Genomic DNA, 24778 nt, shown 5'->3' on the forward strand with positions numbered 1-24778 from the left:
TTTATTGGACTGACTTAATATATTTGTGACTAGATTTTGAGAGTTTTCCATTCCTCAGATTTTGCTCTATTTAAAACCACTATAGCTGTGGCTGCAAAATGCGAAGTTATATGGCCTTGTATGGATGGATAAACCTGCCACTTAACCAGAAATCTATCGAAGATATCTGGTTAAGTGGAACTCTTATTCTATTTAAAACAAAAAGCTTGATTGCAAGCCTCCTGTCCCTATTCCCACCCATCCCCTATAAATTTTAAAGGCTCCTGATGGCCAAGCCTGCACCTCTCTCCCAAACCATCCAACGAAAAAAAAGTTAAAAGTGAGACTCTGTGCTGGCCATTCCCACTCCCTCCCCAATAAATTGAATTTTAAAAAAAGCCGTTTTCTTCCACCAGTCGTAACCCTTCTACCCACCCAGTACCTGACTGAACACTAGGGACCTGGGTGCTTCCAGCATTGCTAAGGTCTTAGTGCCTTCTACATACTGCTATATTGGTGCTGCAAAAGGGAGCTCCCAGTGTTCTGTAAGACACTGGGTGGCTGGAAGGGTTAGGGTTGGGTTAGGTTAATTGTCGAGGATGGGGGGGGGGGGGGGGAGGAAGAGGAGGGCTTTTCTAAAATTAAGTTGACCAGGGAGGGCCAGCGATGGGAAATGGCTGGATGGGAATTTGGCTGAGAGATCCACAGATCTTTTTACGATATCCAGTTAAGTGGTAGGTTATTTGGCCACACAAGGCCAGATACCCTTAAACCTAACAAATAATATTCAAAAGATGGCCAGTTAAGCTTATAGTTATCCAGCTAATTTTAGACTAATAACTAATCAATGTTATTCAGCAGGATGATTATCCTGTTGAATATCTGAGAAAAGTTATCTGGCTAACTTTAGCTGGATAACTTGTTCGCTTGCTGGCTTACTGAATATGGACAATGTAACAATGTGTGTATTAAGGGCACATTGCGCACATAGGCTTCTGTTGTGCTGTTTTACCCTTCAGAGGGATAGCTGTGTCTTGTCTGTTTTACCCTTGTTCGTCCACCTGCAGAAATAACAGGTGTAGACAGTGTACATGGTTACTTTCTTCAGATGTACATTGTAAGCAGTTTTAAAAAGGAATCTACCCAAGTACTTTCCCTTTGAAAATTAACTATAAGGTAGATGCTTATTAATATGTGCCTGTACCTTGGAATTCTATGAGCTATTGAAAATTGCCCTCTAAAAGCACATTTTTCCTTGAATCTCTATGCCATATTGCACAGTATATTAAACCTGCAGTAAAAAGGCATAAACTTTGGTTAATTTCAGACATTAAACTAAAACTGAATTATTTCCTAAAAAATCAGAATATATTTTGTAAATTTTCATAGCTTCCTTAAGTCTTATGCTATCTCTTGCTGTTTTTTCCTCTTTTCAGGCTTGTCTATCAGAAGTGTTTGCTGGAAGGCAGACAGAATTTTATCTGGGACACAAGACAGTGAAATATTTGAGGTGATGGTCAGAGAGAGAGATAAGCCAATGCTGATAATGCAGGGCCATTGTGAGGGAGAGCTTTGGGCTTTGGCCACTCATCCCAAGAAACCTTTGGCTGTAACTGGCAGTGATGATCGCTCAGTACGGTATGTGGAAAAAAAAAGAATAAGAAATGTATTTATGCTATTGCACTCATGTAGTAAAACATTAGATTTTGAGGAGGGCATTCATTCTCTATCAGTCTGGGCACTAATCTTGTTTTATAGGTGCTGTGTTAAGTGTAAAAAAGGAACTCTGCTTCATCTACTTTTGGATCTTTTTGCTTTACTATACTCCTTTACAACAGCCTTAATAAAGTTTGCTTTTTTTGAGCATTCAGCAGGTGTGGAGAGAAAGCAGAAACTTCCATGAAACTTTTTTTCCATACATTCTACAGGCACCACTGTATAGTTTACTCTTTCAGGGATTATTCTTGCTCATTCTGCTAGTCTACCAAATCATTCTGGAATTTGTTTTCCTCAATAAAAAAAAAATCAGTGTAAATATATGAATGATTCTAGATAAATAAAATAAAACAAAGCAAAATACCAAGACTAAACCTCCTCTAGAGGACTGGAACAATTTGTTGACTATTCTGTTTATGTAATTTAACAATTTTGTTGCCATTGATTTCAACTATATTATGCAAATTCTCTATGGACAAGCATAACAATACAGCCACACCAGATGGGTGACCTCACTGTTAGGTCTCTCTTTTTCTCCTTGCTCAGAAGATTTAATTGTACCTTCTGAGCATGCACGGAATTCCTGCACTAATACCACTACATGTGCTTCTCCATCATTCTGTTTTTGTCCTCTTTGCGAATGGTCAGAAAAACGTAATCTCCTGTGTCACAGGAATGAAACTTCAAACTGATTTCAAAATGTTGACAGGAAAAACAACTTCAGACAAAAAGGGTGAAAAATGTAGGCATTAACGGGTAGATTTTCAAAGGGGTACGCGTGTAGGATACGCGCGTACCCCCCGAAAACCTACCCCAAAGCCCCCCTGCGCGCCGAGCCTATTTTGCATAGGCTCGGCGGCGTGCGCAAATCCTGGGGCTTGCAGGGAGGGGCATGTCGGGGGCGTGCCGGCAGTGACACAGCGTTTTGGGGGTGGCGCTGCGGGTGTGGTTTCGGCTGGGGGCATTCCGGGGGCGTGGCCGCAGCCTCTGGACCGGAACTCGGAGCGGGGCAGCCGGCCGGCGCGCGCAAAGTTACGCCTGCTGGAAGCAGGCGTAACTTTGCTGACAAAGGTGGGGGGGGGTTTAGATAGGGCCGGGGGGGGGGGGGGGTGGGTTAGGTAAGGGAAGGGAAGGTGCGGGGGGGGTGGAAGGAAAGTTCCCTCCAAGGCCGCTCCGATTTCGGAGCGGCCTCGGAGGGAACGGAGGCAGGCTGCGCGCCAACCCCGGATTTTAATGGATACGCGCGACTACGTGCGTATCCATTAAAATCCCGCGTACTCTTGTTCGCGCCTGGTGCGCGAACAAAAGTACGCGATCGCGCTAATTTATAAAATCTGGCCCTAAATGTCTATTTTAGACTTTTATTCATTATGCCTCAAATGCCTAGGCTTGGAACATGCGAATCCATTGGCATTAGCTTTTAGAGAACTCTGTCTTAAATACGAGCTAATCAGCTTCTCAAATGCAGTAAAACAAAAAAAAGTCAGAAATCTCATTCATTAAATTGTAACTGGAAGGAATGCTAAAGCATTGGTGCTGAAAGTTGCTGGTGCAAAGTAAACTTGACACAAACCAATTGGCACTGAAGCATCGACAGCGAGAGTCACCAGCACCAAAGGAAGATGATGTGAATCTGTCATTTCCGAACCATTAGGGCCTAGAGTTGCTGGCCCAGAGGGAGCATGATGTTAGGATTGGAGAAGTAGCCACGTGGTTAGAGCAGTGGGCTACAAACCAGACCAGAGTTCGAGTCCTGCTGTCGCTACTTGTGACCTTGGGCAAGTCACTTTATCCTCCATTGCCTCAGGTACAAATTTAGGGGACTCTCTACCTGGGTAACATCAAGGTAGGTTGAGAGAACATTGCACAAATCTCATCTTAGGGTGAGCTTCCTCACTCCGAAGGTCATCAAATCTTCACGAGAGAGCACTGTTCTGTTTGTACTTTGAATGTCAAAGTGGCCCCTAACCCCTACACTAATACCTAAATCTCACTTCAAGTTACTAGGTGGGCCTCCCATTCAGATATAAATACCTATCTAGTGTGAGGGTATTATGGCTAGGCAGTCTCTCTCTCTCTCTCCTGGTGCTTCAGGAACTTAAACCAACTAAACATGCCCCCCCCCTAGTAGTTGTCACTTATTGCAAAGTGCGAAAAAGTTATCGCAATCTGCGCTAAGATAGCACTTCGCATAGGTATTAGCGCAAATTGCGATAAACTGCCTATTACCATAAAACACACCCCTTTTCCTATCGCATGGGATATTTAGTGCATTTTGATAAATCCAGGCCTTAGATTGTAAGCCCTCTGGGGATAGGGAAATACCTACAGTACCTGAATGTAATCCACTTTGAAGCGCTGAAAAAAGTGCGAAAAGCAGAATATAAAAAAATCAAAATAAATATGAAGCCGTCAATGCAGATACATCGGTGCCAAGAGTTACTGGCTCCGAGGGACAACATGTCAGTACAGAAAACATCAACACCAAAATATTACAACTCAGAGCCGACTAAGTGAATGTTGGCACTGGAAAAAACATTGACCAAATGAATTACACGTGACTCTCAATCAACCAAAATGCATATAATATTTGATGAGAGTAATTCCCTTATACATATAATATTCTTACGTAGATAACGTAACAAAATCTCTTAGAAATGTATCTGTTACATGTTTATTAGGAAAAAATACCACAAAAATACATTAAAGCATTAAAAACCTTAATCACAACATTCATACAGCATCCTCACTCATACATCACATTTATAAAAAAAAATTCACAAAAATACAATTCTCAATAAATACAATTTGCAAACATTGGCGTAGTTTATAAGAAAAGACCACTTCTCAAGAAAATTGACAATATATGTATATTTTTCAGTGTTCTACATAAGAACATAAATTGCCATACTGGGTCAGACCAAGAGTCCATCAAGCCCAGCATCCTGTTTCCAACCGTGGCCAATCCAGGCTACAAGAACCTGGCAAGTACCCAATAACTAAGTATATCCCATGCTACTGATGCTAGTAATAGCAGTGGCTATTTTCTAAGCTAACTTGATTAATAGTGTTCTTAATGTCTTCCTGTTCTCAACACTCTCAATGTGTTCCCCGACATTTACACATTTTTGTATTTACTCTCAGCTTTCTCAAGACTTTGCCCCTTAATTTTCTCAAAATCTTCTCCAATATATTCACACAGTTTTTTATTGCACTCAATTTTCTCAAGACGTTCCCCTCTCAATTTTTTCAAAATCTTCCCGATGAAGGGACCCTTTTTTTACCCAACCTGGTTTTCCTCGGGGCATAATAACCCTACAAGCATAGGGGCGGATTTTAAGAGCCCTGCTCGCCTAAATCCGCCCAAATCTGGGCGGATTTAGGCAAGCAGGGCCCTGCGCGCCGGTGAGCCTATATTACATAGGCCTACCGGCGCGCGCAGAGCCCCGGGACTCGCGTAAGTCCCGGGGTTTTCTGAGGGGGGCGTGTCGGGGGGCGGGCCCGAACCGCGCGGCGTTTTCGGGGCGTGTCGGGAGCGTTCCGGGGGCGGGCCCGGGGGCATGGGTATGGCCTGGGGCGGTCCGGGGGCGTGGCCGCGCCCTCCGGACCCGCCCCCAGGTTGCGTCCCGGCGCGCTAGCGGCCTGCTGGCACGCGGGGATTTACGTCTCCCTCCGGGAGGCGTAAATCCCCCGACAAAGGTAAGGGGGGGGGGTTTAGACAGGGCCGGGCAGGTGGGTTAGGTAGGGGAAGGGAGGGGAAGGTGAGGGGAGGGCAAAAGAAAGTTCCCTCCGAGGCCGCTCCGATTTCGGTGCGGCCTCGGAGGGAACGGGGGTAGGCTGCGCGGCTCGGCGCGCGCCGGCTATACGGAATTGATAGCCTTGCGCGCGCCGATCCAGGATTTTAGCGGATACGCGCGGCTACGCGCGTATCTACTAAAATCCTGCGTACTTTTGCTGGCGCCTGATGCGCCAGCAAAAGTACGCCAAATCGCGCGGTTTGAAAATCTACCCCATAGGGAATAAAAACATATAACCTTGTCTCTTCTTTTTTTTTTTTTTTCAATTCTTTATTTTCAAATTTTTGAAATTATACCCAAGATATCACCCTTGTACAGAAAATAAGTTGTCTTCACAGAATAATAAAAGAAAGAAAATTATATAACAGTTACATTCTAAATTCAATGTTTTCCAACAACAAAATTATAAGAAAATTGGAGAAGGGGGGCGGGGGGCAGAAAAAGAGCATCAAATATAGGTAATTTATGCTAGATTACAAAACAAAGTCACTACCCAATAGTGCAATAGCCATTACTTTTTACATTGCCGAAGCAGTAACAGGAGTTTCCCGGGAGGATGACCGTAAAAAAGCCCTGAGCTGGTCTGGTTCTGAATATACATATTGTACATTCCTATATCTTATACAACATTTTGCAGGATATTTTACTACAAAGCTAGCACCTAGCTGAATAACCTCTGATCTCATTGAGAGAAACTCCTTACGTCTCAACTGGGTTACTTTTATAAGGTCCGGGTAAATCCAAATAGGATGACCAAAAAAGGATACCTGCCTATTTCTTAGGAATAATTTCAATATATAATTTATTTCAGAAAGAAAAGCGAATGAAATAAGCATAGGCTTCCTTAAATTAATCTCTGAATCCAGTGAGATTTCAAGAAAGTTAGTTAAGTCCAAATTTTCCACTTGAGCCCAGCTGTTAAGAAAGGGCCTCGAAAGGCCTTGCATTCTGTTACATGATGGGTGTTTTAGTGTGCCCTTGGGCCTCAGCTCGACTCCAGACGGATCCAGGACCGAACCGAGGGTTGATGGCGTGTTCCAGCATGGCTGACGTTCTTACCCTCTGCCAGGCCTGCAAGCTCCCAAGGCCAACAACATGATGATGTTGGAATGTGAATGGTCCTCCGACCATTCCGAGCCCTTTCGGACCTGCCGCTTGGATCAGCATAGAGCAGCAGGCCTGACCTGAGGATGAGGGCAGACTGGCCTTGACATGAAAACATAACACCAAGGCTGATGCAGACGGCATCAGAGACAAGAGCTGGCACAAGACATGACACCAAGGCTGATGCGAAGACATCACGGACCAATGGTCGATGCGACGGCATCCTGGACCAGGGTCGATGCGACGACATCAGGAACAAGACGTTGAGGCAAAGACATAACACCAAGACTGATGCAACGGCATCCAGGACGAGACGAGGAACTTGACGAAGTCCAGATGAGACGAGAGCTGGGCGGAAGGACATTGGCACTGTCTCTCAGGGCGCCCTACACAGTCCACCTGTGGGACTGGTTGCGGACCACCCTGTCCCACTGTGCGTCCTACACAGCCCAAGGAGGCTGGTCATGGACCACGCTGAGAACGGGACAAGCGCAGGGAAGAATCCAGTCGAGGTGGGACTCCGATGATGAAGCCAGATGTCATCCGGAGGTCCACAAAGGCTGGCAGGACATGACGGCTCAGGAGCACAGGAATGAATTCCACCTGTAGGCAACTCCACGCTCGGGAAAGACGCCATCCGAGAGAGCATGGCCTGACAGGACCAGAAGGCTCAGGAGCGCTGAAGACACAGGAGCAGGACACCAAGGAACTTGGGACATCAGGAAGCAGAAGATCAAGACGAGACACCAGGACACCTGGACAGGGACCTCAGGCACAAACATGACTTGACATGACAAGAAGACGAAATGAAGAGGAGCTCCACGAAGAAGACCTGATGGAGCTCTGGCAGGCAGGAGCCTCCAGAGTGAAGTAACTCCAATGCAAAGCGAAGACTGAAGTGACGGAGCAGCCCTTAAATAGGGCTGGAGCAGGAAGTCCAATCATAGGTGGGGCCAGCACACTTCCTGTGTCTGGCCCTTTAAATATTGAAGAGAGGCGCGCACCGGCGCCTAAGGAAGGAAGCAGGAGCTGGCTGTGCAGGACCATGGCAGCGGCCTGCACAGCATCGACTTCACAGACGCAGGGCTGGCCTGGAAGGCAGGCCCTGAAGACGGCGGCGGCTCCAGCCGTTGCAGGAGACCCCGGGGGCGGCTCCAGCCGCTAATCCAGGCCGGGGCTGCGGCCTCCTGGCCGCGAAGATGATAATGACGTCAGTGGGGGCTCCGAGCCGCAAAGAGGATGCTGAAAGTCTGCGGCTCCGGCCGTGGTGAAGAAGGCAGAAGTGGGCGGCCACTGGGCCGCGTGGTGAACTCAAGTCCGCGGCTCTAGCCGTGCTGAAGGTCCGACTCCGGAGGCACCAGCCATGTCGGGCAGAAGGCGAAATGAGGTGAGCAGGGCCGGCTCACGGAGGTTAGCTCCACGGGCAGGGTTCATAACACCAGCTTTGGCTTGCTCCGTTGTTAGATCTCTTCGCTGTAAATAGTGAGCCTTAAAGATAACTGGTGTTGCTGCTTCTGGAATCTTAAGAACACGATTCATATAAATCTTGAACATATCCAGGGGGGAAGTTAGATGCTGTACCGGGAAACTGAGGACTCTCAAATTATGAACTCTCAATAAGTTCTCTACTCCCTCCAATCTTTTGCTAGTTGTTTTTTCAGATATTATTAACTTCTTTTGCACTTTTTTCTATTAAATCAACTCTTTTTTCCAAGCCTTCCATTTTTTCATTAAATGACATTATCAATTTGTTATTAGTTATCGTTTGCTCTCTGGTATCTAAAGTTATTTGAGAGAGGGATTTAATGGATTGTTCTATAGATTTCAGCGCAGTCCAAATACCTTCTAATGTATTCGTGGTCGAAGTTGAAATTTCAATCCCTGCAGTCATAGCTCTTAAACGGTTTTCTCCCTCCTCAATGTTGCCTTGCTCGCGCACCGCATGGTTCCTTGCAGATTAGGGGTTAACTTTACCTGATGTTTCCCTTCCAATGGGCGCGATATAACCTCCTCCAAAGTTCTTCCCGGGTAGGCTACCTCCTCTCGCACTCCACTGGACTCTCCTTTTCGTGTTGCCATGCTTGCTCCACCCAGGTACACCGCCTGGGGAGCTTCTATCACAATCGGTCTGCCTGGCTCCGCATTGATATCGCTTGGAAGTGCGGCCGCTTCGACTCACCAGGGCTCAAAGAGATGTCTGAGGTCAGGGGTGAGGATGCGTGCTCCAGCGTCTCTCTCTCCCAGTGACCAATCTCACCGGTGTGGAGGCTGTTGCACCCGCAAAGAATCCATTGATTCGGGGCTGAGAGGACTCCTGGGGGGTAAGCTGACATTCGCCCACCTCAGTCTCCCCCTTTCTTTTAGTATGGGGCATAATTACTTAGGAAATAACTCAAAGGAGTAAACAGCCTTTCCCTGACGTTCTTCACAGATCTATTGGGTGGCGGCCATCTGCCCCCAACCTTGTCTCTTCTTAATAATTCAAAACCCAAATGCTATAATGTACCCATTTTGCTTCCTCTAAACTATACAGCAAATCACTCTTACCACGCTTGATCAACACAGTGTCTTTCAAACAGTTCAAATTACCAGTGTTAAACTCTATATTACTCCAGCATAACTGATATCATTTCTCTTACAATAATCAAAAACTATCCATTCTAACAACAGATCAGAACTTACCAGTGTTTTATGCGTTGCGCATAATTTTACATCTGGTGCATTATTTTCTTTCTTGATATATACCAGCTTCCTGCAGCTGCCTCTTTGAAGGTGTGTAAGGCTTGGGAGAGAGATTGAAGAGGCAAGCTCTTGAGGTTAGTGAAGTTGGAGTAGGAGTTTAGTTATTTCTGATTGAGTCGTCTTGTTGATATGTGTTCTTATTTGTTTACTTTTACCTTTGTCTCTTGTCTTTATCTGTGTGTGGAAGTTTTTGTGTGTTTGTCAAGTGTGTCTGTCTTTCTTTGGGTGGTGGGGGACTGAAGGAGGAGGAGTGGTAGTAAGGAGCTGGAGAAAATGGAGCATGCCAGGTATGAGAGGAGAGGCATGAGGAGAGGAGGCATTGAGGCATCAGCAAGATGAGATGAGACACCAACATGGAGGCAACAGCAGGATGAGATGGGACACCAGCATGGAGGCTGCAACAGGATGAGATGAGACAGCAGCAGTAGGAGCAGGAAATGAGGCATATTGAGAAGATAGAACAGCAGGACCATGACTGGAGACAGCATCAAGAAGGCTGGAGTATGGGCAGATCATAGAAGAGGGTATTATAAGTAACTTCTATGCATGAAAACGAGGCCACCCTGCTGCCTGGTTGCCAGATGAATGGGTTGCCACTTCTATTTCCAGAGAGGTGTCACTTTCCTTGCTCTCTCCCCCACTCCCATCTCTTCCTCCTCCCCCTCCTGCACCTGTCCTGCCAACTCCCCCCCAGCACACTGCCTTCTCTATCTCTACCCTGCCATCCTCCTCCCGCCACACTTGCCTGCCTATCCCCTTCTCACCTCCTTCAATCCCTTCCCTCCTCGCTATCTCTACTCTTGCCCTGTCTCTGCTCCTACTCCTATTACTCCTGTCCTCCTCCTCCTCTCCTCCCTCCTACCCCTCCACATGGATATCAGCTAGGAAATCTGCCTTTAACATGTCGAGTCTGTGATAGATGCTTTTAACTGTCAAGTTGTAGCTTCAGGCTGTGCCTTTAAACAGCTGAGGAGCTTGTGATTTCAATGATTTCTAGAGCAGTTGGGCTTCATGTCCTAGTCCCTGCCAGAGTTCCATCATACCTATGCCACTATCTCGCCAGTGCATGAGGGCTAGGACAGGGTCCAAGGCGAAGCCCCAGCAAGCAGGAAGGCACATGCTAGGGGAAGCTATGCACACTGGGGCGGATTTTAAAAGGCGCGCGAATAGCCTACTTTTGTTTGCGCTCCAGGCGCAAACAAAAGTACGCTGGATTTTAGTAGATACGCACGGAGCCGCGCGTATCTGCTAAAAACCTGGATCGGCGCGCGCAAGGCTATGGATTTTGTATAGCCGGCGCGCGCCAAGCCGCGCAGCCTACCCCTGTTCCCTCCAAGGCCGCTCCGAAATCGGAGTGGCCTCGGAGGGAACTTTCCTTTGCCCTCCCCTCCCCTCACCTTCCCCTCCCTTCCCCTACCTAACCCACCCACCCGGCCCTGTCTAAAACCCCCCCTTACCTTTGTCGGGGGATTTACGCCTCCCGGAGGGAGGCGTAAATCCCCGCGCGCGAGCGGGCCTCCTGCGCGCCGGGCCGTGACCTGGGGGCGGGTACGGAGGGTGCGGCCACGCCCCTGGACCGCCCCGGGCCGTAGCCACGCCCCCGTACCCGCCCCAAAACGCTGCTGACACGCCCCCGAAACGCTGCGCCCCCGGACCGCCCCGGGCCGTAGCCACGCCCCCGTACCCGCCCCAAAACGCTGCCGACACGCCCCCGAAACGCCGCGACGACCGGGCCCGCCCCCCGACATGCCCCCAACACGCCCCCTCGGAGAACCCCGGGACTTATGCGAGTCCCGGGGCTCTGCGCGCGCCGGGAGGCCTATGTAAAATAGGCTTCCCGGCGCGCAGGGCCCTGCTCGCGTAAATCCGCCCGGTTTTGGGCGGATTTACGCGAGCAGGGCTCTGAAAATCCGCCCCACTGTGTGGGCAGTCCTACATGAATGTTATTGCAAGGCTTGCCTCTTTTAGACTGTCACTCAAAATACATTAGGGCAGCTTCATGTCTTTGGTGTAATCTTTATTTTGTGTCTACTTTCCATACTACAGTCTATTGCTCCAATGTCAAGATGTAGCCTAACTGGTTTCTGTTATATACTGACCTAGACAGACAGAGGACCTGTGAGTAAAATAAATTTAGAGAGGAGACCAGCTGGAAACACTCTGCTGGGCTGTCTTCCATGGAAGGAGAAGGACTAATTGAAGATTAATAGGCAAAGTAGCTTTGTATGACACTTTAGCAAAACTGGCTGCCAGTCTGCATGGTATCCCCATCTTTTGTGTGGGGACATGGGGGCTCCTCAGGTAGATCTAGAACTATGTCTGTTGGGATATTGTAGAAACTATGCACCGCAAGAAACTTACTGAAAGACACTTGATATATCAATAGCAATTCAAACTCACATGAAAAGTGTCTAATATCATATAGTCTACGATATATTGAATTATTGGGGAAACAAAAAACTCCCATATGTCTGAGTACTACTCATAACCATAATTTTTGTAAGCAACAATTTTTAAAGGAGGAAATGGAATGTTTCATAAATTTTTAAAGCATTACTGGCTTGTAATGCTTTATGGCAGCTTTAATCATGAACTTTCCACCTCCACCCTTGTGTGATTTTTTTGTGAATATTAAGGTGCGCATAAAACCTTTAAATGGTTAACTACTGTGGTAACGATAGAGTGCCAAACTTGTAATGATAACACCGACTTATATTAAGAACAACTTTTAAAAGTCCACCCGACAAGGCCTTGTTTCTGACCGTGATAGGTCTCTCTTCAGGGGATGTAAATGGACCTGCTAAATAGTCGGAATTACTTATCTTAGGATTTGTTGCTGAAGTCTCTCACTTATAGTTCACAAGCTCCTGTATTGTCCATGCCTCTGCCTCTGAAGATTATTGCGATATTAAATGCTGTTTAAGGGCTATGCGGCTCCTACTTCAAAGAGTTGTAAGCTGGAACAGGGCTTCGGACCACTGGTGAGTTACCATGCAACTCTAATCTCCACATATCTTCCTTTAAAGAAACTGCCGCGAGCTGATAATTGCTTCGTTGTTATTCCAATGGAGTGGTTCTTGCACTCTCGGAGATGCTCAGTACTATAGCGGGTTTTAATAGGGGTTAAAATCCTTCCCCTTATGTTCAAATCAGCCTATCAATTTTCAGACGTGCAACGAGTTGACGTGCAACGAGTCAGATCAACGTGTTCCAGTCCAGCTCTTCGTTGAGTCCCTGTGGAGCCTGGGTCTTTAATGTGAATATCCAAAATGCCTCTCGGCGATTCAACAAAGAGGCTCGATCCCCCCCCCTCTGGGTGACTCTTGGACTTGATCTATTATGGTCCATCTTAGATCTTTGAATTTATGATGAAACTGTAAACAATCGGCTACCATTGGGGCTTTGACATTTTCCGTTTTTATACGAGACTTATGTTCGTTTAACCTGAGTCGTAAGCATCGCTGTGAAATCTCAATAAATTGTTGCGGTCGGTTGGTTTACGAAACACCGTCGTTGTGAATTGGTTGTTATGCATAGTCACCAATACGTCAAGAAAAGATGTTTGAGAATCTGAATGTTGCATTGTGAATTGTAAATTTCCATCTAAAGAATTAATCCACTTGTTGAATTGATTTAATTCTACCTCCGTGCCTTGCCATAAAATGAATATATCGTCTATATAATGATTCCAACTTATGATGTGCTGATGCCAAACTGAATTGTATATCCACCGTTCTTCGAAAACTGCCATATATAAGTTGGCTGTTGTGGGGGCTAAAGGGGACCCCAAGGGGATCCCCCATGGGGATCTATCAACAAATCCATGGAGTCCCCATTGCTCTTACTGAATGTGCCTTTACTCGCCCTTGGAGAGGAAGGCCTGCTTTTTCATAGCAAAACTGTATGTAATCTGCTAGCCAATTGGATAGAGAATGTTTACCCACTGCGTTACCCGGTTTGTTTGGTCTATCTCCACATCATCATCCATATACATTCAAATGTGGATTACCCGTCAGTCAATTTTTCAGGGTAAGGAGAATTTGCTCAGATATGGGAGAATTTGAACATCAAGCAAACATCCTAGCTGAGAGATTTATCCAACGTGGTTATCCAAAACATGCCATAAAGAAAGCCTACAAACGGGCCAAATATTCGGATAGAGAATCCTTATTATCCTATAGACCGAGTAAAGAGCAGCCTGAATTAATATGTGTTTTAAAACACACAACAGCTACACAAGTCATCTCACAAGCAATACGCCAACATTGGCATTTGGTACAATTGCATGGAATTTTCCAAAATCCACCTTTAATTGTCACCTCTAGGGGGAGCAATTTGCGTGATAAATTAGTACATGCCTATTCAGTTAATAGTGAGCTTACAGTACAAACGGGTCATCACAAATGCGGTCAGTGCATCCACTGTAGTAATACCATAGAGGGACAAGATTGGGTACAACCCATCACTCATTACAAGGTACATAGAAGATGGACAACCAGCTGTGAATCGTCTTACGTTGTTTATGCCATTACCTGCCCATGTTCCTTGGTATATATAGGCAGAACTACCCGATGCATACGACTCAGGTTAAACGAACATAAGTCTCGTATAAAAACGGAAAATGTCAAAGCCCCAATGGTAGCCCATTGTTTACAGTTTCATCATACATTCAAAGATCTAAGATGGACCATAATAGATCAAGTCCAAGAGTCACCCAGAGGGGGGGGATCGAGCCTCTTTGTTGAATCGCCGAGAGGCATTTTGGATATTCACATTAAAGACCCAGGCTCCACAGGGACTCAACGAAGAGCTGGACTGGAACACGTTGATCTGACTCGTTGCACGTCAACTCGTTGCACGTCTGAAAATTGATAGGCTGATTTGAACATAAGGGGAAGGATTTTAACCCCTATTAAAACCCACTATAGTACTGAGCGTCTCCGAGAGTGCAAGAACCACGCCATTGGAATAACAGCGAAGCAGTTATCAGCTCGCGGCAGTTTCTTTAAAGGAAGATATGTGGAGATCAGAGTTGCATGGTAACTCACCAGTGGTCCGAAGCCCTGTTCCAGCTTACAACTCTTTGAAGTAGGAGCCACATAGCCCTTACATCATTTAATACCGCAATAATCTTCAGAGGCAGAGGCATGGACAATACAGGAGCTTGTGAACTATAAGTGAGAGACTTCAGCAACAAATCCTAAGATAAGTAATTCCGACTATTTAGCAGGTCCATTTACATCCCCTGAAGAGAGACCTATCACGGTCAGAAACAAGGCCTTGTCGGGTGGACTTTTAAAAGTTGTTCTTAATATAAGTCGGTGTTATCATTACAAGTTTGGCACTCTATCGTTACCACAGTAGTTAACCATTTAAAGGTTTTATGCGCACCTTAATATTCACAAAAAAATCACACAAGGGTGGAGGTGGAAAGTTCATGATTAAAGCTGCCATAAAGCATTACAAGCCAGTAATGCTTTAAAGATTTATGAAACATTCCATTTCCTCCTTTAAAAATTGTTGCTTACAAAAATTATGGTTATGAGTAGTACTCAGACATATGGGAGTTTTTTGTTTCCCCAATAATTCAATATATCGTAGAATATATGATATTAGACACTTTTCATGTGAGTTTGAATTGCTGTTGGGATACTGTGGCATAGAGTGAGTTTATGGAATACACAGCAGAGCAGCTTTATCTCGGCAACTCTGGGTGGGGCATACATTAACGCTCCCCCCGTTTTGTCCAAACAGCGAAATCTACTTTTGAGAACTCTGAAGGTGCATTCAGTGACACAATGGTTAGAACATAAAGCCTCATTGTACCTCTACTCTGCCGGTGTTTTGGGAATAGTGGCAGATGTGAGAAGCCAGGTCCTGCATCCTTATCCCGAATCTCCTGCAGCAAAGAGAGAATGGCAGCATCATATACACCACTGTGACTTTGTGATATTGCTACCAACCCACAGTAGAATCTAAGCTCTAGCCTAGCATGAGCTTTAAAAAGCTCTTTCCAAACCCAAAGTCCATGCTGCCTTTACTGTGAGACTATATGAACACTCTAGCACTTGCTTAAAGTGTCTGACCTGACACACAGATCGATACTGTAACGTGCGGTTGAAGATTTCCCGTCCGTAACACGCTGTGGGCGCACAATTCGGACGCGATCCTGCGATACAGTCTCCAGTTTCACGCGTCCTTAGCGCTTCTTAAAACAGACACATAACCCTTTCCGCACCCAGCATGTATATGATATGTAAATGAACAAATTAGCTGTTTAATGAAGGAATTAGCTATTCCCCTCCGATACTGTGACGCGCGCTCAGATTATCTCCTTAGTAACCCGCTATTTTGCCGCGGCCTTAACGTGTTAGTTTACCGCCTACACTCTACTAGGTGTTAGTGTGGTGTTCGAACAGCTACATAGCGGAATGTACCATGGACGACCTCTCTCTGTGTATATATATATTTGCAGCGTAAAGTGTAAAAAAACAAAAATATGTATAAATACCTGTCACTTTCCTGTCACTTTCCGAATCCCCCAGGCGTGCGGTCATCCAGGCGGTGGCGGGAGCCGGCGGGCGGGTGGGCGCGCGTTGGGTCCAGGCGGCCGGCGGGCGGGTGGGTGCCTGTTCATCCAGGCGGCGGCGGGAGCCGGGGGGCGGGTGGGCGCGCGTTCGATCAAGGTGGCGGTGGGAGCCGGCGGGCGGGTGGGCGCGCGTTCGAACAAGGCGGCGGTGTGGGCCGGCGGGCGGGTGGGCGCGTGTTCGATCCAGGCCGCGGGCAGGTGGACGCCCGTTCATCCAGGCGGCGGGAGCCGGGGGCGGGTGGGCGCACGTTGGTTTCAGGCGGGCGGGTGGGCGCCCGTTCATCCGGGCGGCGGCGGCGGGAGCCGGCGGGCAGGTTGGCGCGCGTTCGAACAAGGCGGCAGTGTGGGCCGGCGGGCGGGTGGGCGCGTGTTCGATCCAGCCCGCGGGCGGGTGGGCGTGCATTCATCCAGGCGGAGGGAGGCGGCGGTGAAAGCGGCCTCCGGCAGCCCCCGCCGGCAGTGAATGAATGCACGCCTGTGCGACCTGTGCGATTTCGGCGCTCAAGGCAGTCACATGCCGTGACGTCGGGCGTCGTGATGTCACGCCTTGAGCGCCGAAATCGCACGGGTCGCACAGGCGCGCATTCATTCACTGCCGGCGGGGGCTGCCGGAGGCCGCTTTCGCCGCCGGCTCCCTCCGCCTGGATGAATGCGCGCCCACCTGCCCGTGGCCTGGATTGAACACGCGCCCACCCGCCCGCCGGCTCCCACCACCGCCTTGATCGAACGCGCGCCCCACCCGCCCGCCTGAAACCAACGTGCTCCCGCCGCCGCCTGGACCCAACGCGCGCCCACCCGCCCGCCAGCTCCCACCGCCGCCTGGATGACCGCACACCTGGGGGATTCGGAAAGTGACAGGTATTTATACATATTTTTGGTTTTTGGTTTTTTACACTTCCTGGTGCCTGTCATTTCAATTGTCAGTTGAAATGACATTTGAAATGACAGGTACCAGCGCACCCAGGTTACTGTATAGGCGCTGTATTAAGCGCCTATACAGTAAAATGGGTTGCGCGGGCCTAACCCTTCGCCTAACGCTTCACAGATGTGGCATGCATTTGCATGCAATTAGAAGAGAGTATCGAGCGCTAGGTGAAGAGAACTGTGCGTGCGGGGAACGAGGGTGCGCCTGGCAATGACGCACTCTTTCAAACGCGGCATAACTGTATCGACCTGACAGTGACTATGATAGGGCCTAAATGCGCAGCCCTCAGCTGCTATAGAATCAATGTGATGAGCAAGACAAACTGTGGCTGTTATCCTGGCTGACTGATCACTTACAGGGCACCCCTAACCTGGAAGTCCCTGAACTGTGCACACAAAAAATGTTTGGGTTAATAAGAAGTAATTCACCAGCTCCAAATGGGATGTTTTAAAAAGCTACTTGCTTAAAGTCAACCTGTAGAAAGTGTTTACTGGCTGGTGACACACAAAGCTTTTTTGTGGCAAGTGCCTTATTTAGGCAGGCCACATTAGCAGGCCTCTCCAGCTTGGATAGAGAAAGGCAGGGCCTGGCTTGAAGTCTGGTAGCTCTAACTGTACAAGCCACTTGTCATGTAAGCGATGCTGTCACATCCTCGACAGCACCCCCGTCAGTGCTATTTGCTGTAAATACAGCCGGAGATAGATAGAGAAAGACGCATTGCTCTTACCTATGAGTCAACCATCACCGTAGAGGCCTTCCTCAAAATTTTCAAACAGGGCCAATTGCCTAAGTATAAAGGATTCATGTGCGGCTCTGAGGTTCTTGGCAATCACATTGAGGATCTGCATTAGAGCGTCACAGACTACTTGCACATTGATGGAGTGGAAGAGCTTTCTGTTGCGGTAGATTTCCTCCCTGCGACAGGGTAGGATGATGGCTACGTGAGTGCAGACAAAATCTCCCAATACATTTGGAAAGTTGGCATTGTCATAAAATCCTCTACTCAATTCTATCAATCCTGCCTTTCACGAGAAAATGTTATGTAGTGATTAATGCGGTCATGTATAACTGTTTTGACCTGGCCCAGACAGCAGGAAAAAGAGGTTTGGGACTTTCCCCTGATGACCCAGACTGTTGTTTGGAAGGAGCCAGATGCCAGGAAATGCAGGGTGCACCATAGTTTGGCGAGGCCCGATATAGCATGGGACCTTTTCGTGACTGAATCTGAGTTCTTCATATAATTCCATGATAACCTGAGAGCTGAGGCGACACCTGATAATTACATGTCCCTCAGGCATGCCCAGCAATGTGCATGTATGAAAGATGTGCTCTCTATATCACCGCCGTGTCCTCCTGCGTGGCAAGCCATGCCGTGAGCCAGGACGCTCTACTGACGGGGCTAGTGGCTCTGGCTCTAGGCAGGTACTTCCCTAGGAAGGATTTGAATTTCCCTTGCCTGTTGTGCTAGGCCACAACCTGCTTCACAAACTGGTCCTGCTGCGGGTTTTTGAAAATTTACCCAGAGAACTCAGCCTATCTTCAAATCCTCGACCAGAACTCCCAGTTGGTGGCAGATTATCCAATTTTACAACAATTGGATACCAATAACAGACCAATGGGTTCTCTCCATAATATCTCGAGGATACCAACTGAATTTCCTTTCAATTCCCACAATTTTCCACCGACTCTAATTCATCTCAACGAAAATCACATACTTCAGTTACAGGTAGAATTATCCACCCTTCTGAAAGCCAGGGCTGTAGAACCAGTGCCCCGGTCTCAGCAGGGCAGAGGATTCTACTCCCGCTATTTCCTCATTCCAAAGAAAATCGGAGGCCTACGTCCCATCCTAGACCTTAGAAATCTCAACAAATTTCTGAAGAAAGAAAAGTTCAGGATGGTCTCTCTAGGCACCATGCTTCCACTTCTTCAAAAAGGAGATTGGCTTTGTTCTCTGGATCTTCAAGATGCTTATGCTCACATTCCAATATTCCCTCCTCATCGCAAGTACCTGCGCTTCATGGTGGGTTATCAGCATTTCCAATACAGAGTACTACCATTCGGACTTGCCTCTGCTCCCAGAGTATTCACAAAATGTCTGGCAGTAATAGCAGCACATTTACACAAGCAAGGTGTCCACGTCTTTCCATATCTAGACGACTGGCTCATCAGAAGTCAATCTCAAGAAAGAGCTCTGTCTTCTCTCAATCACACCATTGAGGTACTCCACTCCACAGGTTTTCTCATCAATTACCAAAAGTCCCATCTTACTCCATCTCAACTACTCCACTTCATAGGAGCAGAATTGAACACAATACTCTCAAAAGCTTTTCTACCCGAGGATCGAGCAGAAACACTATCCTTATTGGCAAACTCGATTCACTCAAAGAATCAAGTAACAGCTTATCAGTTTCTAACCATACTAGGCCATATGGCCTCCACAGTTCATGTCACTCCTATGGCAAGGCTAGCCATGAGAATAACTCAATGAACTTTAAGATCACAATGGATCTAAGCCATTCAACCACTGTCCTCTCCAATCCAAGTAACCCACCAGCTACGTTCATCTCTACTTTGGTGGGCGAACAAGGACAACTTGCACAGGGGCCTACCCTTCCAACAACCTGTCCCACAGATAACGTTAACTACAGATGCATCCACCTTGGGTTGGGGAGCTCACATACACAATCTCCAAACCCAGGGTACTTGGACGGAACTCGAAGCAACATTTCAAATCAATTTCCTAGAACTTCGAGCTATACGTTATGCACTGCATGCGTTCAGGGACTGCCTTTCACACAAAACTGTTCTTATCCAAACGGACAACACAGTGGCTATGTGGTATATCAACAAACAAGGAGGTACGGGCTCGTATCTTTTGTCAAGAAGCTGCACAGATTTGGGACTGGGCCCTGATCCACTCAATCTCCCTCAGGGCCACCTATCTGGCAGGCATTCACAATGTAGTGGCGGATCGACTCAGTCGCCAGTTCCAACCACACGAGTGGTCCCTGGATCCCTCAGTAGTGACCAGGATTTTTCAACGTTGGGGACAACCAACAATAGACCTCTTTGCGTCACATCTGAATCACAAAGTAGACAGATTCTGTTCTCTACACACACAGAAGAACCAGCCAGCCAAGGATGCCTTTGCTCGCCCTTGGAACTCAGGCCTTCTATACGCGTATCGTCCAATACCGCTCATAACAAAAAACTCTAGTGAAGCTACAACAGGACAAGGGGACCATGATTCTTATAGCCCCATATTGGCCTCGACAGGTATGGTTTCCCACACTTCTAGACCTCTGTCAGGGATCCAATTCGTCTAGGAGTAGCTCCCACTCTCATAACTCAGGATCAGGGTTGGTTGCGCCATCCCAACCTTCAGTCCCTATCCTTGACAGCATGGATGTTGAAAGCTTGATTTTACAACCACTCAATCTTTCAACCAATGTATCTGAAGTGCTTATAGCTTCACGTAAGCCTTCCACACGAAAGAACTATTCTTTGAAATGGAAGAGATTCACTTTGTGGTGCAGACGAAAGAATATTGATCCTTTCACTTGCCCCACTACTTCTCTACTAGACTACTTATACCATCTTTCAGAATCTGGTCTTCAGACTTCATCTGTAAGAGTACATTTAAGTGCAATCTCAGCTTACCATAACAAGATGGGAGATGATCCTATATCCTCACAACCTCTCGTCAGTAGATTTATGAGAGGTTTAACTCAACTTAAACCACCAATTCGGCCACCAGTCGCAGAATGGGACCTGAATCTGGTTTTAACAAGACTCATGCGTTCTCCTTTCGAATCCATAGATTCTTGTGATTTTAAATTTCTCACATGGAAGACTATCTTCCTCATAGCCATTACATCAGCTAGAAGGGTTAGTGAGTTACAAGCACTTGTTACATACTCACCTTATACAAAATTCCTACATGACAGAGTGGTCCTCCGTATACATCCAAAATTCCTTCCCAAGGTAGTTACGGAATTCCACTTGAACTAGTCCATAGTTTTACCCACATTCTTCCCATGGCCTCATTCTCACCAAGGAGAAAGAGCCTTACATACCTTGGATTGCAAGCGTGCTCTATCTTTCTACTTAAACCGCACTGCAGTCTACAGGAAATCCAATCAACTTTTTGTTTCCTATGATCCAAACAAACTGGGTAACGCAGTGGGTAAACATACTCTATCCAATTGGCTAGCAGATTACATACAGTTTTGCTATGAAAAAGCAGGCCTTCCTCTCCAAGGGCGAGTAAAGGCACATTCAGTAAGAGCAATGTCAACCTCAGTAGCACACTATCGTTCAGTGCCAATCCTTGATATATGTAAAGCAGCAACATGGAGTTCTCTTCATACCTTTGCAGCTCATTACTGTTTGGACAAAGAAGGATGACAAGATTCAGCCTATGGACAATCTGTCTTAAAGAACTTGTTTCCAGTTTAAACCCAACTCCTTCTACATCCAACCTGCTGTAATCTTCGGCTGATTCATTTTCAACAACAACACTTCACTGTTGCTTTGCTTCACTACAAAATGACTCAGCCTCGAGCTTGCTAATCACCCATATGTGAGGACTAGCATCCTGCTTGTCCTGGGATAAAGCAAAATTGCTTACCTTGTAATAGGTGTTATCCCAGGACAGCAGGATGTAGTCCTCACGAAACCCACCCGCCACCCCGTGGAGTTGGGTCACATTTATTTTATTATTTTATTTTTGCTAAAGTTTATTGCTACATACGAGACTAGAGTGAGACCCCTGTGGCAGAGAATATCATGGCATGCTGGGCAAACTCAGTGGCCTCAGTGCCAGTCAAAAGTTTCTGGAAACTTTGACAGAGGTTTTCCTGCGATGGGGCTCCGTCAGTGACATCACCCATATGTGAGGACTACATCCTGCTGTCCTGGGATAACATCTATTACAAGGTAAGCAATTTTGCTTTCTTGATAGGGTAAATTATGTTTATCTTTAATTGCTTATTTCTCCAATGTTGCTGTACAAAGATGTTTTGCTTTGTAATATTTTAAAAAATATATAAATTAAAAAATTAAAAAAAAAAAAGAATTGCTAGATTACTACCCAACCTATTCAGGTGTGCCTTGACCTTTTCCCTCTTAGCAGGGGCACTCATACTTGGTACATTCCATATAATACAATTCAACCAGGTTCCTATCTCATACATTTGATGCAAGTAATAACAACGTCTCCATACAAGACCATAGAGTCCCACCTTGCCCCATAACAAGCAGTGGGCTCCATGTAATGCAAAGAATGCAGGTGACAAAAACATTGAGTATTTATTATTGAGAAATATGTTCCATAATGAAATATCTAATCTCTGGATTCCTCCTAATCCCACCTACCCTCCCCATCCTTTCTTCCCAACTCCCTGAAACCCCAAATAACAAAAAACCAAAACCCAACCATCAAGAATAAACCTCCTACTAAAGAGAATCAGAAGTGTGATGCATAGTTTGATGATTCTGATATCTTCCATTAAATCTTCAATGGAACACACTCAGTATTTAAGCCATGGATAATCCATCTCTGCAGACTCAGGTTGTTCTCTACTGACTGGACCAATCAAGTCATTAAACTCAACCCTCTTTTCACACAGGAATGAAATGAGAGCGAAGGATTTCCTCACCTTTATAGGGACTGTAGCAGAGGTAAAAATAAAAATTATGCTGGTGAGCAGGTGGCATACACTATTTCTTATGTCATCTGTCACCAATGCAGGCAAGTTATGAGGCTTGTACTGTAACAAGCAGCATGGTATGTGGTGCCACTTGTAATGGGGATGTTACTAATTTATTTTAAAGAGTATGCATTTTTGAACATTTATAGAAGCCGAAAGACTATTTTTTTTAAATCAAAATTTGTAGTATTTGTATATAATTGTAATCACCAATATTCCCCATGCCTTGCTTAGTAACAGTTCTAATGTTTTCTAAATTACTTTAGGATTGATCTTTACAAACCTGGTTATTGAACTAAATGCAGCCCAGCAGGAAGCATGGGGATCTTAAAAATAAGAAAAGATCTAGGAGAATAATATCTAAGTATAAAAGCTTTTAGGCAAAAGGAGCAGAAATAATGGGCTATATGATTTCTGGCCAGATCAAAATGTTTTGTTCTTAATAAATGGTGTTTTTGTTCTGGATAGACTCTGGAGCCTTGCTGATCATGCATTGATTGCCCGCTGTAATATGGAGGAAGCTGTGCGGAGTGTAGCTCTCAGTTCCGATGGATCACAGCTAGCTTTAGGGATGAAGGACGGCTCTTTCACTGTTCTCAGAGTCAGGTAAGATGAAGTGGTCTTATAAGATAATAATCTTTTATCTAGCAAGTTCATATTTTCAAGTGGAAAGAAAGCTAAGGTGCTTTATTCATACCATACCATGGTCAATTTCAGTTTGATGATTCTTAATTGTAACAACTGTGTAACATGCTTCTTAATTGCAGAAAATCATGGCAGATTAACATGAGTAATTGGTGGTTTAAACATCAGGGAAAGTATCAATAGAGCTTTGAAGATAGATTATTTTGGTTATTACAGTATATATCTGAGACCTTAAATTTAATATTTATTTGATCAGTACTCAATAATAGCAGACATTTGGAGGTCACAGCCACAGCATCTGCTATGGGGTCAGGGCATAGACCTGAATCTGCTCTGGTCCATTGACAGTAAAAGGGGAGCATGTATGAAGAGCCCACAGCAGTTATACTACAAAGGCTAGTATAGATCAGTGGCAGGGTCAGGCATGCAGGCCCCTGTTCCTCCCTTCTCCACCTCTTTCTTATAGCAGGGGAAGCCCCTTTTTCATAAAGTTTTGTGGTCTAGGAGAACATGGTGTTGGCAGATTGTCAGTGAGCATAGGATATTTTATTACCACATCAGGCAATCTCCAGCTCAGATGGCCCTAGGCATTGGCCACTTGCTACCTCTTCCTTCTGCAGCCAGCACATACACTGCTTCCCTGTGCTAAGAGGAAGAGGGTCAATGGCAGAAGTGTGTGTGGGGGTGGGGTGGGCATGCATTGACTCTGTTCCCATCCCACAGGGTTTTTGTCTGCATCTTTTGGTATGGGATTTCTCCTTGCCACTGGATTGGGGCTTCTACCTACTCCTTACCTGTGACCTTCACCTGCTGCCACAGAGCCTCTTCTTGGGGGTTAAAGGGAGCTGGCAGGAGAGTGATAGAACAGGAAGGACCTGTAGAAGTAGAAATGGGGATGAGTCTGGGAAGAGGAAAAGAGACAGTGTAGGAGATAGGGGCTGGAAAGAGAGAGGACTTGAAAGGGGTGGTGAGAGAAAAGGAGAGAGTCAGGAGCTCTGAAGGGGGTAAGAAACATGTAAATGGAGGGCTAGGTAGGGGCAGTGGGAATGATATACTAAGAAAAGGAGCAGTGGAAAAGGGACTGATTGAGAAATAGGAGGGGACAATAGATAAGTAGTGGCAGTAGATGTGAAAAACAGGAGAGTTGGGAACAGGTGAGGAAGGGTGGGTTAGAAATAATACCTCATGGATGCAGGGAGAGATGGTAAGAGATGGTGATGGAGGGTAAAGAGTGAGTTAGGGAAGAGAGCAGAGTGCCAGGTTACCCAGTTCTTGGAGGAAGATTTTATATCAGTCCTGGATTTCTGACATTCCATTCTTGATGCATTATGTGACCTGCAACATTGGTTTTAACGCGTAGAATTAAGGATTACCAATTCTCTACTGCATTGGGATATAAATTCAAAACCAAGACTGGCCAAAAAGTCTCCTTCCTGGAACTGGGTAATTTGGCAGCTCTGAGAGAGATGAGATGTCACAGATAAATGGAGAAGGATGGAGAAAGGAAGTGAGACACATAGATGGAAACGTATCAGGCAAAGGAGAACCAGAAAAAGACAGGCAAGAT

General features: G+C 46.3%; 1 protein-coding gene across 1 annotated transcript in view; it reads left to right on the forward strand.

The window, feature by feature from the left end:
• EML6 (EMAP like 6) overlaps positions 1 to 24778 on the forward strand; it is an 815949-nt gene that overhangs the window by 214003 nt on the left and 577168 nt on the right. Inside the window, exons 7-8 of the mRNA XM_029593447.1 lie at positions 1416 to 1617; positions 23035 to 23172. Of these exons, the coding sequence (XP_029449307.1) occupies positions 1416 to 1617; positions 23035 to 23172 (340 nt within the window). The remainder of the gene's footprint in view (positions 1 to 1415; positions 1618 to 23034; positions 23173 to 24778) is intronic.

The sequence above is a fragment of the Rhinatrema bivittatum genome, chromosome 3, assembly GCF_901001135.1.
Source record: "Rhinatrema bivittatum chromosome 3, aRhiBiv1.1, whole genome shotgun sequence".
NCBI classification, from domain to species: Eukaryota; Metazoa; Chordata; class Amphibia; order Gymnophiona; family Rhinatrematidae; genus Rhinatrema; species Rhinatrema bivittatum.